Source organism: Candoia aspera, chromosome 8 (genome assembly GCF_035149785.1).
Source record: "Candoia aspera isolate rCanAsp1 chromosome 8, rCanAsp1.hap2, whole genome shotgun sequence".
NCBI classification, from domain to species: domain Eukaryota; kingdom Metazoa; phylum Chordata; class Lepidosauria; order Squamata; family Boidae; genus Candoia; species Candoia aspera.
The window spans coordinates 22,642,826-22,659,420 of record NC_086160.1 but is presented as its reverse complement, the minus strand read 5'-3'; the positions used below and the strand labels follow the sequence as shown (position 1 = coordinate 22,659,420).

General features: G+C 41.8%; 1 protein-coding gene across 2 annotated transcripts in view; it reads right to left on the bottom strand.

The window, feature by feature from the left end:
- Window positions 1-10,656, bottom strand: part of PDLIM3 (PDZ and LIM domain 3) — a 30,184-nt gene extending 19,528 nt beyond the window's left edge. The window contains exon 1 of one of the 2 annotated variants that reach the window (XM_063309738.1): window positions 10,199-10,656. In XM_063309738.1, the coding sequence (XP_063165808.1) occupies window positions 10,199-10,291 (93 nt within the window). In that variant the 5' untranslated portion in view covers window positions 10,292-10,656. The remainder of the gene's footprint in view (window positions 1-10,198) is intronic. The other variant, XM_063309740.1, reaches the window with a different exon arrangement.
- Between the last annotated feature and the right edge of the window lie 5,939 nt (window positions 10,657-16,595).

The following is a 16,595-nucleotide window of genomic DNA, read 5'->3' as shown; positions in this document are numbered from 1 at the left end:
ATCATCCAGCCACACCTACTTTTTTAATATCACTGATACCACCACCCCTGACAGTCCTGCAAGTAGTCCCACCTAGGACACTCAGCTGATTTTGAGCAGCTACTGAATATGGGGACAATGCTTAGCTTGTTTGCAAATAAGACTTCATCATCTTGTTAGACTCAAGCTTATGCTAAGCAGAGAAGCCAAACTAGTAAGACTAGCCCAGCCAGGACTTCAGGAGAATAAGAATGGTAGAATGAAGGTTAAAGAAACACTCAGGCTCTTTCTTGATTCAACAAAATTGTGGCTTAGTTATAAACAAAGACGAGTGTTTATTTTTCTCTTGCTTATCACAATGAGCATGTTAAGCAAACAAAGGCATTTCAGGCTCGGTTCAGGCTGGGGTATAGCACTGAGACAGCATTGGTGATGACCTTTGGAGGGCTTGGGACAGGGGTGGTGCAGCTGTCCTGGCTCTCCTGGATCTCTCGACGGCTTCTGATGTGATAGACCATGGTATCCTTCTGGACCAGCTCCGGGGGTTGGGGGTGGGAAGCACCATTTTGTGGTGGTTTTCCTCCTTTCTCCATGGCTGGTTCCAGTCAATGTTGGTAGGTGAGGAGAGGTTAAGCCTAGGCCCCTGCAGTGTGGGTTGCCTCAGGGCTCCGGTTTCTCCCCGCCCCTCTTTAACATCTAGATGAAACCACTGGGCGAGGTCATCCAATAGCATGGGGTACAGTATCATCAGTATGCTGATGATACCCAGCTATATATCTCTACCCTGGGCCGGGCAGGTGATGCTGTTGCAGTGCTGTCCAAGTGCCTAAAGGCTATAAGGGTCTGGATGGGGATGAACCAACTTTGGCTCAACTTTGGCAAGACGGAGTGGCTCTGATTTTTTGGCCCCCCAGGGTCTCATGACTTGTCATCTTTGACTCTGGATGGGGTTGCCCTCTCCTAGACCAAGTTGGTGCACAATTTGGGGGTCCTCCTGGACTCACAGCTCCTGCTTGATGAGCAGGTGGCAGCTGTGGCTAGGGGTGCCTTTGCACGGATCTGACTTGTGTGCCAATTGTGCCCTTTCCTGGACTGGGAAGCCTTGCTCATGGTCACTCATGCCTTAGTCACTTCCCATTTGGATTACTGCAATGTGCTTTACATGGGACTGCCCTTGAAGAACACTGGGAAGTTACAACTGGTCCAGAATGCAGTGGCACGCATAGTATTGGGTGTTCCTAGGTTCACTTGTGTAACAACTCTATTGCATGAGCTGCACTGGCTCCCAGTATCCTTCTGGGTGCAATTCAACGTGCTGATTATCATCTTTAAAGACCTACATGGCACAGGATCTGGTTATTTGCAGGACTGCCTCTCCCCAAGAATGTCTGCCTGTCCCACTAGATCAGACAGGGTAGGCACACTCTAGATCCCTTCCCTGAAATTCCGCCACCTAGTGGGACCTTGGAAACATGCCTTTTATGTGGCTGCCCCTACCTTATGGAACTCCCTCTGGCAATTTGGCAGGCTCCTATCCTTTTAGCCTTTCGGAAGGCCATCAAGACCTGGCTTTTTACTGAAGCACTGGGATAGGATAGGAAAGGATAGGATACGATAGGAAAGGAAAGGAAGAATGGAATGAGGGCAACTGGAACTTACTCTGGGGCATCCTAAGGGGATGATTAAAGTGCAGGGTTTTTGTTTGATTGTTTGTTGTTTTACAGTTACTGGTTTTACTGTTCTTGTGAGCTGCCCACAGTTGTTTAAGATGGGCGGCCATATAAACCTTTTAAACAAACAGATAGACAAACAAACAAAGGCATCCCATGGCTTAAATTCACAAAGGGTGCTAAGGCTAAATATGGCTTGTTTGATTTTGATTAGTCTGATGTATGAACCTGCCATCCCACTACCATTATATCAATTGATGGCTTATATCATGAATGAACCATGGCACTGCAGCATATCCAATAATTTTTTTACTAAATTCATATAAAACAAATTAAGAGTTAGTATGATATGTAGGCTCAATCCATGTCTTTATTAGAACTCTGATGTCTCAGATACAATTGGATTCAGATTAAACTATGGAATTGCTTTAGGTGGTCCTATTTCAATATACTATATGTAGGACTGCACTAGATATTAGCTTTATTTTAAGTACTAGCTTGTAGGTTTCTAATAATAACACTGATAAGCACTTAAACATTTGTACCCAAATCAGCTTGGTGGCCGAATTCTCATTTGTTCCTTCCATTTATATGAAGGGGAAAACAACAGATGCTGTGGATATCTGAAGATCCGCACAGAAACAAAAGGAATTATTATTTTGCCCATGATTTTACAAAAAGCCCTAGTCTAACTTTTATGGAGTTTAATCTATTTGTTTATTATAGATTCTTTTTAGACTGTGCAGAGTGTTTGTTTTCCAACAAACATGATTTACACTAAAATTCTAAATTCATGCAGTGATTTGTTTGCTGCAGTGCTAGCATAACCTCTGACATTAGTTAAGCTGCATATTGACAAAATGCTTATGCAAGAGAAAATCATGAACAGTACAGAGGAAACAGATTAGTGGTAGAACACAAACTACATGTATAAAAAGAATCTAACCTTAATCTAACTGCATTTGGCATCAGTGAGAAAATTAGGAGGGCAGGAAAGTAGGGGCTGTTGTAATCTTACAAAAACTAGTGTGTAAAAGAATATCTTCTGCTAATTCATGAAATAACGTAAAGCCATCTAGATTGATTCAGTAGCCACTGAAAGCCTTATCTTTCATAAAGGTGTCTAATTCATTTCCAAAGCTGAACAAATTGTCAACAATTTATCACACTACTTATGATAGTAAAATCCATAGTTTCAATATGTGCTCTGTGAAGCACTTACTTTTCTTGATCCTGAATAATTGGTATTATGACAGCAAAAAACTTCTCTCTTTTCTCCATACCTTGCATCAGCCATATTGGTTTCTCTCCCCATTTACTTGTCTTTCTCCAAAAAGTTGCTACAATATCCTTGTAGCTAAATAGCTCAAGGTCTTTGATAATTTTCTAGCTCTATGGTTATTTTAAGACATAATAACCAAAACTGTACACAGTCTCCCACGGTAATCACACTCTGTTTGTACAAAAGCATTAGAATGTATCCAACTTTTTCTTAAATTTAATTTCCTGATATCAATCCTTAAGAAAAAAATGGGAGAAGGCAGCAGAACTTTCCATGTGATTAGAGACTTTCATAAAGTGGACCTCTCAACTGCTAAGAGATTTACTTAAGTTCAGATGAATGCAAGCAAAGCTCTCCTACAGACACATGACATAAGGAAGTGTGGTCAGTAGGCAAGAACCATTTCTAGGCTCTCACATTCAAGAGAACCCAGAAACTGGACTATGAACTTCAGCAAATCTAGTTACAACACCTCAATTTGGATATTATGGGGAATTGCCCAAGAAATCGAAACATCTTAGCGCACATTCTCAGTCAAATAAACCCATGCATTTGAACTGGGTTAGTATTTGGAATGATCTATCATTTCAAAATTCTCTGAAGTTACAGGAGACAGAGATTTTTTAAAAAAATCAACAGAAAGGACAGTCAAGTTGCAGCCTCAAGTAGTGGTGTTAGAAAGCAAGTCCCTTTGAATTTACTCCTAAGCAGGCATTCAGGTGTTAACAGGAGTGCAGAGGCTTCTCCCCACACTATGTTTTTAAAAATATATTTTGGGAAATCAACTTCTGCTGCAAATTGGTCATTAAGTTTTTTTGATGCCTGGCTTGGGACTAGCTTCTGCCAGGAACCCATTTGAATCTGTTTCTCTCCCACTCAAAGATAATGTTCAATCCCTTGTGCTTTGATCATTCCTTTTTAAAGGGCCTTTAAGAGTTCCAAGAATCTTCCTTCTTTTCTTAAGTCAAATATGCATGAAAGCATCTCTGTAATACATTCTGGCAGACAGTACTGTCTACTTAAGTGAGTCATTGCTTGGTTTTTCTCTAACTACAAACTTTTAGCAAGTTCCAAGCCAGATCTGATCTCTAGCAGGGATGGGAAATCTGGTGCTGCCCACATTTTGGACTTCAACTCTCATTAGATTTATTTTTCATTTATCCTTTGGTTACGCTGCAGGACAAAGTGGTAATTCCACCTGGCATCTTAGAATGTTTGGACAGGAGTTGGCAAGCTGCAACCCCCAACCCCCATTTCACCTCGAAAGACTCAAGATCTTACTGCCAAAAACCTGAAGGAAAAACACCCATTTTCAACTGCCTTCCACCTTCCTAAATAAAAGGCAAAACAGGTGCTTTAAACTCTGGCAAGACTGGACAGCCATTTTGCTGTTTTAACCTTCCACTCCATAACTTTTGTTCTATCCTATTACGGTGACATCACTATATCTCCAGCTCATTCCTGGGACATCTGGAGGCTTTTTTAAGTTGTCCATTTTTGCTCCAGGAAGATGAGTGGCTAAGGCAGAAGTTTTTCAGAATGCTTATGGGCAAGTAATGCCCTTTGAACACAGTGGTGCTTACTGCCCAGTAAACATCATGGGATCGATCTGCTAGTTGATTTATTAAAAGCTGGCACATTCTTAGTGCTAAGAAAAGAAGAACTAAAATATATTCTGGGTGGTTTTGCACAGTGGTAGCTCTAACTTTGGGAGGATTAAGTTCAGTGAACTCAGAATGCCATTTAGAACAACTGGCTTCAGTAAAACTTGATCCAATCAACCCAGGTCTTCAGCATCAAGCAGTGAAGATGTTACAGTATTAGACTGGCCTGAAGCTGCCTACAGATATCAAAATGTGGTCTCTATTTATGTTGGCCTTCCCCCCGCCCCAATGTTGCATCATTATACAAGCATGAGAAAATCATAGAAAACAGATGTTAACAACAAACAAAGCTAATAAAACAGCAGATATTATCTTTACATTTGTTTTTCCATGTACATATGACTTGCAGGCTGCTGAAGACCTCCAAATGGGCAGTTAATAAGTCTTCTCATGCAGCTACTTGTCCCATGGAGATTCAAACAGAGAGTTTATTTTGCAGTAATTTGCTATAAATGTAGCTAGCTCTTTTGCTGTTAATATCACTTTAAATTTTACTGTGTGTACTGTAAACAAATGCTGAGTAAAAGCCAGACATGGCTAAATATTTTTCCTGAGAGATAATGGGAAGCCTTCTAATTCCATAAAAGGCAATTCAGCCCCAAAACACCACAATCTCTCCTATTGTTTTAAACTTAGCCTTTGTTTCCTTTTTCCACAGTAGATGCCAAGCGTGCGTGTCAGAGCAGTTCAGCAGTGCCTCTGTGCATTCTACGGAGGTTAAGCTGTTTAGACATTCTGGGAAAGAAAGGGCCAATTATTTAGAATGCCATCTTGTCTTTTTTGTATTAAACGTAGTTTGGCAATCCCGTGCGTATTTCCTCAGAAGCCAGCCACAGGAAGTTCAACTGGTCTTATTCCAAAGTGGAAACAGAGGTTTAATTTAGTTCTTCTGATCAAACACAAGCCTTTGTGGGAGTCATGCTGAATTACGGCAAGCCCCTTCATGGATGGCCTTAACTCCTCACCTCTTCACTCCAACACCTTACCTGTAATACTTATACATCACTGACTTGTTTAAAACGAATAAGAATAATAAAGGCAACTTCTACCGATTGCTGTTCTGCCAATGAATACCAGACCCCTTTTACAATACTATTGGATGACACTGAGATTGTTTATAAGATAAATGTTATCAGAAGTTTGGGGATGTTTCTGCTTGATTTTATTGAAAAAGGTATTCCTCATCAGTTACTATTTTTCAAAAATCCATTTCATGAAAGTCACAGGTTAGGGTTTGTGCTGGTCTTTTCTACAGGAATAAGTGGGATATAAAGTCAGATTACTAGGAAAAATATTCGTTATTCCTGTAACACACAGCAATTTTTTTGTATCAGAGATCCTCAAGTTTGTGGCCAATTTAAACAGTATCTAGTGAAGCAGGAAAATGACAGACTCATTTTTTTTCACCTAAACCAGACATTCCAATTTCCTGGGACAAACTCAATTTATTTTTGAGCAAGGATTACATGACTGAAAAAGGAACACATTTAGTCAACACTTCAACACATCAGCATCAGACTACTGATGAACAGTAGTTAATGAATGTGTGCACAGAAACATGCATACAAAACTGCAGATAAAGGAAGAGTAAACAGCAAATGAGATATTAATATTAATGAGCCGTGTCTGGCCTGCTGCTCTCCCCAATGTCTTGGGACTATGATTCCCAGATTTCCTAGCCAGGGGCGTCTTCAACAATATTGGCTGGGAATTCTTGGAATTGTAGTCTCAATCCATCAGGATTATCATCAGATTGGGGAAGAATGATACTGATCATCAAAAGTCATCCGTTTGATTTAATGGTCAATTGAAACTTGGAAAATACCAAGCTTTTATCATTCTAATAACAGATATGATCTATTTTCTGATGAACTTTGTATCAAGATCAAGATAACAAATGAGAAGTGCATGCTTGGATCTGGTCATCCGTTGAACTGTACAGTTTGAGATGGGGGTTAAACAGGTCAGTGCGCCAAGTCCTTGAAGAAGATATTGCACAGAGAAGTTTCTGGGTTGGTGAAAAGTTTGTGGGAAACGTGGCCAATGAAACCATTGCATAGTTACTAATTTAAAAGATTTCAATACCATCTGTCATGCCATGCATCTCCAGACAGGGTACAGCACTAAATACATTCTATACAATTAAAAAAAATAATTAAATGATTAAAATGAGTGAAACAAACAAAAGTGTATCAAACAAATCAGTAGCCATGAATTGTGGAGCAGTGCCATCGTGAGATCCCCATGCCAAAGTAAGAAGGAAGGTTTTCAAACTGAGTATCAGTTCTGAACTGAAGGCTAGCATATGCTTTTATCTCTGGGGGAAGGTGCTTCACAGAGTGGATGCCAGCATAGAAAAGGCCCTCTTCTTGATGCCCAGTGACCATCCACAACCAGGAGGACTTCCATGGATAATCACAGTGAAGGAGCAGACTCCTGTGGGAAAAGGCATTTTCCCAGGGACTCTGGTCCCAAGGAATTTAGACCCTTATATGTAAAAGCAGTTTGTGGAACTCTCTCAGTAATTAATGGTGTTATATTTCAGGGACCAGGCACTCTGCAAAGTTACCAGCAGCAGTTTATCACTGTGCTCCTTCAGCCCCATAAATAAATCCATAAGTAAATGACCTGCTTTTTTTACAATCACTTTTTATCACCTGTAGAACAGATGGAAAGCTATATTTCTATGCCGGGTGCCAATTAGGAACCTTGCCTCCTTAAGCAGATTTGTTTCGGCACTAATTAAAGAGAATGAATGGAACACACCTTTCTTCTACTCTCAGCCTACTTTCTCACCTGCCTGCATGCAATTTCGGTTGTCTATGGCAGACAGGTAAATGTTAAGATAAGTTTGAGTCCTTTTGGTATTTCCCCTATATCTGAAAAGTAGGGTCAGCTGATCCAATGAGAATACCTTCTGAATCAGCTTTGTCAATATAGATTTATTTTTCTCAAATGAACCAAAACATATTCTGGGGCTTGTTGTCCTATCTTTGAATCAGTGGCCAGGATTTGCCTAGAAGTCAACTGTGCAACGGATAGAAGCCATCCCTTTGACAGATTCCAGGGGATATTCCCACCCCTTCTTTCAGCTGTCCAGCTATTTCTATTCCTATGAGTAGTCCTCTTGGGCTGGTTTTGTGATATGTGACCAAACCTTAAGTAAGAGCACTAGATCTTCAGCTGCTTCACATTGCCATGTTTTATTTTACCAAGGTAGTTACAAAGATACTCATTAATGGTAACCTAAGGGGGTTCTGAGTCTACAGACAGTCCCTCTCTTCCTCTAGTTTTGTTTTTTTCTGAGCAAATGGGCACCCTTCCAAAGAAAGTACCAAACTGCAGCCAGACATCATTTTTAATTTCTAAAAATCCCCGTAGGGCCTTCGTGGGGCCTACGGGCTTTCTTGTAAATAAGGATGATTGCTGCAAACTGCTTTGCCATTTTAATTTTCTTAATCTTTTTTACTAAATGAAGTCAGAAAGGCAGGGGACCCAAAGTATCTGCAGATGCACAGGCAGCAAATTGGTTACACTGAACAGATTGTGGTGTATCTTTGTCATATTCAGGAGAAGCAGGGTGACTTATGGCAGGTGGGACAAGCTGCATTGCATGTATTTAGCTCTGTCCTCCAATGTCTTGCTGCCATTCCCCATCTGCTCAGTATCTGGAGCCTTAAGCAGATGCCTCTTTGCCTAATGACAGGGCTGGCCTTACGGATAATTCCCCACCACGGCCTGGAGCCAGGGCCTCTTGTCTGTTGTGTGCACATGTGGGTATGGATAAGACAGAAGAAACTCACAAAGATATCACAATCTGGGCATTTATATATTTAATTTTTTGCAGGCGCCTTTTATTTCTACCTAGGGGAAGGCGAACTCTAAAGGGACTAGAAATCAGCCACATTTCTAGTCCATCCATGAAAGCACGGAAATGCTGGGACAGAGAGCGTTATCAGTTACAGTGGAAAGAGAACTGTGGAGGAAGCATCGTGTTAGGCTATGGAAGCCAGGAATCTGGAAGGATCTGGCTAGTGGGAAAGGAAGGCAGGAAAAGGACAGCCAAGCCCTCAACATTTTATTACAAGGATTACTGATGGAGGGATTAACCTTGAGGAGCAGCTGTGTTACATGACTAAGAATTCCATCTCACTCATACAGGGAAGTTGCAGCAGGAAAAGAAAAGGAATCTACTTTTTTTCCAATTCTCTACTTCACAGACCTTGGACTTACCTGAATACAGCAAGCAAGGCAAAAAAAAAAAAGAGAGAGAGAGAGAGAGAGAGGAAATCCTGCATAGAGCAGGCAGCTAGAATCACACCTAAATGGCTACATAACAAGGGTGGGGGGAGGTATATTTTTTCCCATTCTCCCAGTATCCTCCCCGCACCAGCACTCCCAGGCCTAGAAAGTACAATATCCTGTTCCAGGTTGGCAGTCGCCCCATACAAAATAACCTCCTCTTAGAGTATAGGGTTGCATTTCAAAATAGTCATGATCTAATTTTGATCCCCAACATTAAGGTGACATAGCACAGTGCAGTGTTACCCTCCTGTATCTTTGGAGGAGATGAGATGTCAAACTAAATTTGCACTCTTACAACCACTTGTAGGAGTCGGTCCCCTTGCATCTGACAGGGCACACATTTAAATAGGACTCGGTTGTGAATTTCTCATTTAGCAAACATATTTGCATTGCATTGGCATTTCTGACACAAGCTGCCATCAAACCAGGCCCTGAGTAGTTTTTTTTTAGTTTCCCTCCCTAAAAAAGAAAAAGGCCCCTTCCTTCTATTTGCAGGGTAAGCAGCATCTTGTATGCTAAGGTGTGGAACAGTGCCTCCCAGCCTTAAAAAAAATAAAATAAAGTAGATGGGGTGAAATTTAAAGAAGAACAGCAACAGAAGGTACTGCTTCGCCCTTTCAAAGTTCTGCAAACTTAAATATACAACAAAATTTTGCATAGTTTTGCAACAAAAATATGCAAAGTCATATGGCAAAAGAATTTCTTAAAAGGAAAGCCCTGTCTAGCCACTGGACTACTCTGAATCCTTTCTTCCAATGGATTTTATTTTTTTGAGGAGGGTTAAAGGAGGAACTGGTAGATCTACCTGTTTTCACTTCAGCGTGTTGGGCAAACCTATCCTTGTGGGTGCAGGGAAAAGATCCTCAGGCAGATCGGGGAAATGCAGAAATCTCTGCAAAACAGGTAGTCCGTCTGTGTCCGGAGCAGCACAGAGCACCCTCTGCACCACAAATCAGATGTCGATAACATAATGTACTTCTAAAGGACAGGAAGTCCCAATGAAGTCAACAAGGCTTCATCACAGGTAAGTGGACACGACAATGCCCCAACCGCGCCTTTACGATACAGACATTCTCTCCCAAAGTTATACGCAAGAGCGCCAAGTCCCTTCCCTCTCTTACGGACTTTTTAACTTAGACAACCAGCAGTTGACAACAATGCTTTCCTTTAAGCAAAGCACCTGCAGCAAACCCGATCCAAACGGATTATTTTCGGCATAAATACGACGTCAACCTACACGAAGGTAGGGAAGGAAAAGGAAAAGCAAAAGCAAAGAACCATGATCGGAAAGGACGTACCCGGGTTATGATTAGCGGCTGGTTAAAATCTATTCCTCCCGACAGCCTGAAGCCCCAAGGCGCGGGTCCGGGAAGAACCACGTTCTGTGGCATGTTTCCGGCTACTCTGCGGGAGCTCGGCTCCGCGGTCTTGGCTCCGCTCCGAAGGGCGGCTGAGCTGTCGAGACCAAGCGCTCCCGCCTCTGCCCCGCGCGCAGCTTCGTCTGGCCGCGGGAGGATCCCTTTTGCTCCTTCCGGCGACGAGATCACCTCTTATCTGCTCCTGGCTGACGTCAGCAAGCCCGCGTCCCCTCCGCCCTGGGCAGGAGGGCCAACTTTGGTCAAGGAAATCTCGGACTTGAGAACTGGCTCGCAGGCTGCGTGTTTGGCCGTTTCCCGGGAGTCTTCCCCGGCCGCGCTCTCGCAGCTTCGAGTTACAGCCTCATATTTAGCTCTGCCTGCAGCCTGCTGGGCGGTGTGATTTTCCCTGAGCCTTTTACAGTCCAACAGTTCTGGAAGGTGCAAGATTATAGGTCCTCTCTCTAAAAAAAAAAAAAAAAGTGGGGCGTCGCTTAACCTGTAATAAAGGGCGTAGCATCCATCTGCTTCGCTCTCTCTGGCTTCCCCTCCCTTTATTTAGCTGGATCCCATGTGCGGAATTGTAAAATTGTAAGCTCCTCCGGGCAGGGTGCTCTTCTGTTAAACTTTATAAACATCAGAGGTATACGTGGCACTCCAGGTATGAATGGTTCGCGAATGGCAATTTGATAAAGCGCTTACATACCTTATTTCTTCTCCTTAAATTAAAAACATAAACTCCTACCAACAGATGTTATCACTTATTCATGTTATCTAAACATGTTTACACATCCCTTTGGGCAAGATGAAATCTCAGATTTTATCCCATGTGGATCCATCCTCCTTTTGAGGATCTTGGTGGGGAGATGAATTAATGGTTGCCAGATGGTCTGAATGCCACTCCCACCAGCTCCAGCCAATCTGGACACTGATAAAATATTTAGGGATTTGCACTTCAAAACATCTGGTAGGCAGTAAATTGCTTGTCTGGATATACAACCAGAGGTTGACTGCCACATTCTAAGGCCCCTGAGTCTACAGTTGTGTAGGTACTTACCTGAGAGTAAGCACCATTGAATTACAAAATGCAAAATATCAAATTCTGGTAGATCCATTCCAATCCTGGATCTGAACTTGGCACCTGTTGCAATTAGAGGTAGTCCTTGCTTAACAACCATTTGTTTAGTGATGGTTCGGACTTATGATGGTGCTGAAAAAACCAACTTATGACCAGTCCTCACATGACCATCGCAGCATCCCCATGGTCACATGATCATGATTTGGGTGCTTGGCATCCAGTTCACATTTGACTGTTGCAGCATCCCGTGGTCATGTGATCACCATTTTCCACCTTTCTGGCTGGCTTTTGGGAAACAAAACCAATGGGGAGCCATGTGATTTGCTTAACAGTCATGTGGTTTGCTTATCACTGGCCTCATAAAATGTAAAATTGGGCTGGATTCACTTAATGACTGCTTCGTTTAGCATCTGAAATTCTGGTCCCAGTTTTGATTGTTAAGTGAGGACTACCTGTATTAGCGTAGTTCCAAGAAGACAGAATATATGTATATAGCTCAGGGTTGAACTGTGGAGTCCTTGGTGCTCTCTGAGCTTGGCTGTTTGCTTGCAGGCGTTTCACTACCTGACTGGGTAGCATCATCAGTGCGGGTGAGTGTGGGGTTTGCTCCCTGTTTATATACAATAGCTTGCCTTGCTAGTGTTGGTGGGTGTGTGGTTTTCTTCTTGGTAGTTCCTTAAAGAAAGCTACCAAGCTACTGTATATAAATAGGGAGCAACCCCCCCACTCACCCGCACTGATGATGCTACCCAGTCAGGTAATGAAACGCCTGCAAGCAAACAGCCAAGCTCAGAGAGCACCAAGGACTCCACAGTATTAGCCCAGTGCTTAATAAGTTAGACCTGGAGAAAATCAGCAGAACACAAAATTTGTACTGGCTTTGGTTACATTCATACTGAGACACGAAACAAAAGTGCTTAAAGACCTAACTTTCCATTTGAATGTAGACAGGGTTATTCAACCACACCTCATCCAAGGTTTGTGATTAACTCGCCTTTGCTCCTTTGTACCCAGTACCCAGAAATTAACCCTTTGTACCCAGTACCCAGAAATTAACCCTTTATGTGATATTAATCTCTCTTGGCCTCTGGAAACAGGTACAGGAGGAAAAAAGGAATAGAAGGAGACCTGAAGCTGTAAGCGCTCCACCTCTGTGCTTTGATCTAGCACTTTTTAAAAAAATAAATAACTTCAGAGGGACATCCCCAGGGAGGGGCAAAAAATCCAAAATAGCAGTTGCAACTACATGATTGCAGCTCCACCCGCTAGCCATGCCCCTTTCTTACATGTGTGTGACTGCCATCTTGTCTCCTGGGGCAGTCCTGGGAAGTAACAGCTGGCCACACTCAAAGGTGGTTGGGATACTTAGGATACCTGATTCCAGCAAACTGAGACCACCTTTGTTTTGCTGGATGAACTTGGTTTGGATCTCTGGGTTCATACCAGATAAGGCTCCAAAGACTAGGTGTGTTATGCTGATGGGCCTAAGAAAATTTGTATTGGATAAGACCTTCTAGTCCACCTCTAGTTCCCCTAGTGGTTGCCCAGAAGCCAATGGGAGGGTCTGCTGTTGGATGCAAGTACATCAGCAGTCTCCTTATCGTTGTCAGAATGGAGTCTGACTCTGACTTGGAGGAGGGGAAGTTGGAGTTGAACGTTGGTAATAATATAGGTGGGGAATTTGAAGTGGAGCATGACTCAGTAAGGTGGGAAAGTCTGGAGCTGCATATTGGCGAGAGCCAGGAGGCGGATTTGCCACCACCTATGAGTGCAAGAGAAAGGAGAGCTGAAAAGCACACCAAGCAGAGAGAAGCCGATTTGTCTCTGATGAGAAACAGCGGGAAGCAAACAGAATAAAAGGGTGCCAGCACAAGGGCCGGTTGCTGGAGACAACCGTTCATTAGAATCTCTGTTGAAGTCTGCATCCGTCGACCTTCAGTCTGCTCCTGCATCAGCGCCTCCAACCGCTGAGACCACGAACTCTGTACCACCAAAGATTTAAAGCCTGTTGCTGAGCTCTGTCTTCCTACACTGGACCAGGTGCTTAGCACTGCCTTGCTGCGTTCTTCAGCCGAGTCTTGTCCTGCCACTTCACTGCGTTCTTCAGTCGAGTCTTGTCCTGTCACCTTGCTGTGTTCTTCAGCTGAGCCTTGCCCTGCTGCTTCACCACAATCCACAGTCGAGCCTTGTCCTGCCACCTTGCCACGTTCCGCAGCCAAGCCTTGCCTTGCCGCCTTGCTGCGCTCTGCAACTGAACCTTGTCCAGTTTCTGCATGCTACTTCAGAACTCTATCCATTGAGGCTCCAGAACCCTACAGTCAAGATCTGTTCTACCTTCTTGCTGGGGTGGAACTGATGAATGAAAATACTGTTGCCACTTGAATTAAGTTTTAACTGGTGTAAATAGTTGTAAATCTTGTAAATAAAACATTAAACTACCTCCTCTTGGTCAATTCATACTCAGAACAAAACAATGGTCCTCAACAGCTAATGTTGAGCAACTTTCTACCTGTCCTCCATGTATATTTTCCTTTGTATGTTTTTAGCCCAACTTACAGAGAAGGATTGTACACTGAGTTGGTTCTGACTGGCGTGGCCTATAAACCCTCTAAGTTAAATTATTCTTAAAGCCGTGACTGTTGATAGTTAACTGGTACAAACCAAAAGGATTCCTATGCACAAAGATGTCACGATGTTATGGCTCCTCCCCCCAAAGATGCCCCATGGGGCCTTTTATGTCATTGTGATTTATGCATCTCAGTCTTTTGCTTAATATGTTATATGAAGTCAGCTGATTATGGCTAATTCAGTAAATCATTGCTAAAACATAGTTTACTGTGATATGTGAACTCAGTTTCCATGTGTTATTTATGGCCTTTATGTCATGAAATATGCAATACAACCTTCTTTGGGAACAAAGACCAAGCAGCTCGTGTGTTGCTTTCTGAAGTCTTATATGACAACCCTCGTTAATTTATAAAGAGAGAAAATAGCTATTTTGGTTGAGTAGCCTCTGCTCAAAAATGAAATAGGATCCCCTGATTTGTCACTGGTTGGAACGGACTTTAAAAGATTCTGGCTGAGGGATCAGCTGAGGTTATTCAAGTCTTGATAATAGTTTCACCTCCTTCCTTGGAGAGTTGGCTTAACCCTTCACCATTGTTCCTAGGCCAAGGTTGACCATGTTTCTTAGTTCTTAACAAACAGCAGCAGCTGCAGGACAAATATGGTGGCATGTTTTCTGTCTACAGATGGGATGCAAGCCAACACTTGGGCAGCTACAGAAGCTAGTTAGTCATACTGAAACTTTTGCCTGAGTTGGCAGATGCAGTGATTTGGGTTGCAGTAGATAAAGCAAATAGTTCCACCTTCCTTCCTCTAATCTGGGCAGAATCTCACTGCAGTCTCTTTGGTAAAGGAAGTAGTGAATAACAGTAATTTTCTAAAGTGCAGTTCTGCTTCAAAGGCCCTTGACAAAGGATAAACACAATATCATCTGTCCTTAATATAGGAACATGAAACATGTAGTTTAACAAATTGTCATAACTGGGGAGAAATTGGGAAGTAACAGAAGGGTCACACATTTTGATTATCTCAATAGTGGGTTCCAATTGCTGCTGCGTTACTTGTTTTTTAAATCTGATATTTATCATGTGCACTAGTGAAGTTTAAGTAATCTTTGTATGCTTGTGCAAGTTCAAACATTTGTTCTCCAATTTGAAGTGTCCTTAAAAAACAAATAAGCTATTTCCTGTCTTCTGGGAAGCAATTAAAGTTTTTCTGGCAACAATTGTGCTGTGATTTACTTTGTATGTAATACAGAAACAGGAAAACATAGAGAAATAATTAAAATAAATGTCTCCTATATTATTCCAAACAGTTTTGCATATTGTGTTATAGAATCAAATTATTAACATTTAAATCAGTGTACTTAACCATTTTAAAAACTGGAAATTAAACATTTGGGCAATGTAGAATTCCAAGTAGTCCCTAACTGTGATTCCTAGCACTAAAATATTTGTTCAGAAAAGATAGTAAATTGTTCAAACCATCAGTTTATTAAAGGAGAACAGGAAATTTTTTAACCGATAGAGTAATAGCAATTATTTTGTTATCATAAATGTGTCAGTATTCATTTCTGTTGTCTTCTTGTTAGTTTCTAAACTATGTAATTGAACAGAAAATGGGCATCTGAAAAAACCAATGTCCTCAAAAATAAAATGAATATGTAAAATAATTTATCTAAAAAAAAAGCCACTGTATCATAGGGCCAATGAACCAATGTTCCCTTTTGAGCATCACATCTTCAAACATTAGCTGAATCCATCAATTTGTGCTTGAAAAGATATATAATTGCCCCATAGGTACAAAATAATAATTTTTGTTGTATTATTCTGGAATTAATCATAACTTTATAGAAATGTGACATGTAGAAACCACAATGGACTTCCCTGATGTGCTTCCTTCCTTTCTTTCCTTGACACTCAGTTTTTTTGTTCCATGCTTCCCTGTGTTCTTGACTAACTAATTTAGTATATTCTAACAGAATAATTATTTGTATAGAACATGTTACATCCTCTAATACCAAAGGAGATTCCAAAGCATTTACAGTAGGTCTGCTGGCTATGTTTAGATTGAAAATAAATTTTAACTAATAATGTTGTATGGAACTGTGGTGGTCAAAAAAGAACAGATGACAGTCACCACAGTGTGACTGAAGCACCCCTTTTGTATGTATGTCAGTGTTGCAGGCACAAAATGGGTGGGGCTTCAGTCATGCTGCTTGGTCACCATCTTGCTTTCTCTGAACACCTCCCCCCCATCCCCCCCAACACCACTATCACTCAAACCAGAATGGCAGATTAGCAGAGTGTAATACGTATCAAGAATGAGATCGATATCCCAGTGTCCCAGCAATGGGATAAAATGCCTGGTAGAGTTGCAGCTGAACTTGGAAGTTAGCCATTGTTAATTTTAAAGAGTTGTCACACCTTAAAGAGTAATTGTATTGTCACATCAGCTATTGGGAAATCCCAGTTGCTTCATTGGAATAACGGAGTAATTTCTTGTAGAAGAGATTTTTACCAATGTAGAGGACAGAGGAAAGGAGAGGGGAAGCAGGCAGTTCAGACTGCTTGAGGAGCCAGGAGGCATAGAAACAAAATTGCTTGATGTCCTTAAACAAAATAGTAAACTCTGAGCCTCTGTGTTGCAAAAGGCTGACAATGGGTCTCTTTTGATCATGAGTATTACTACACATTT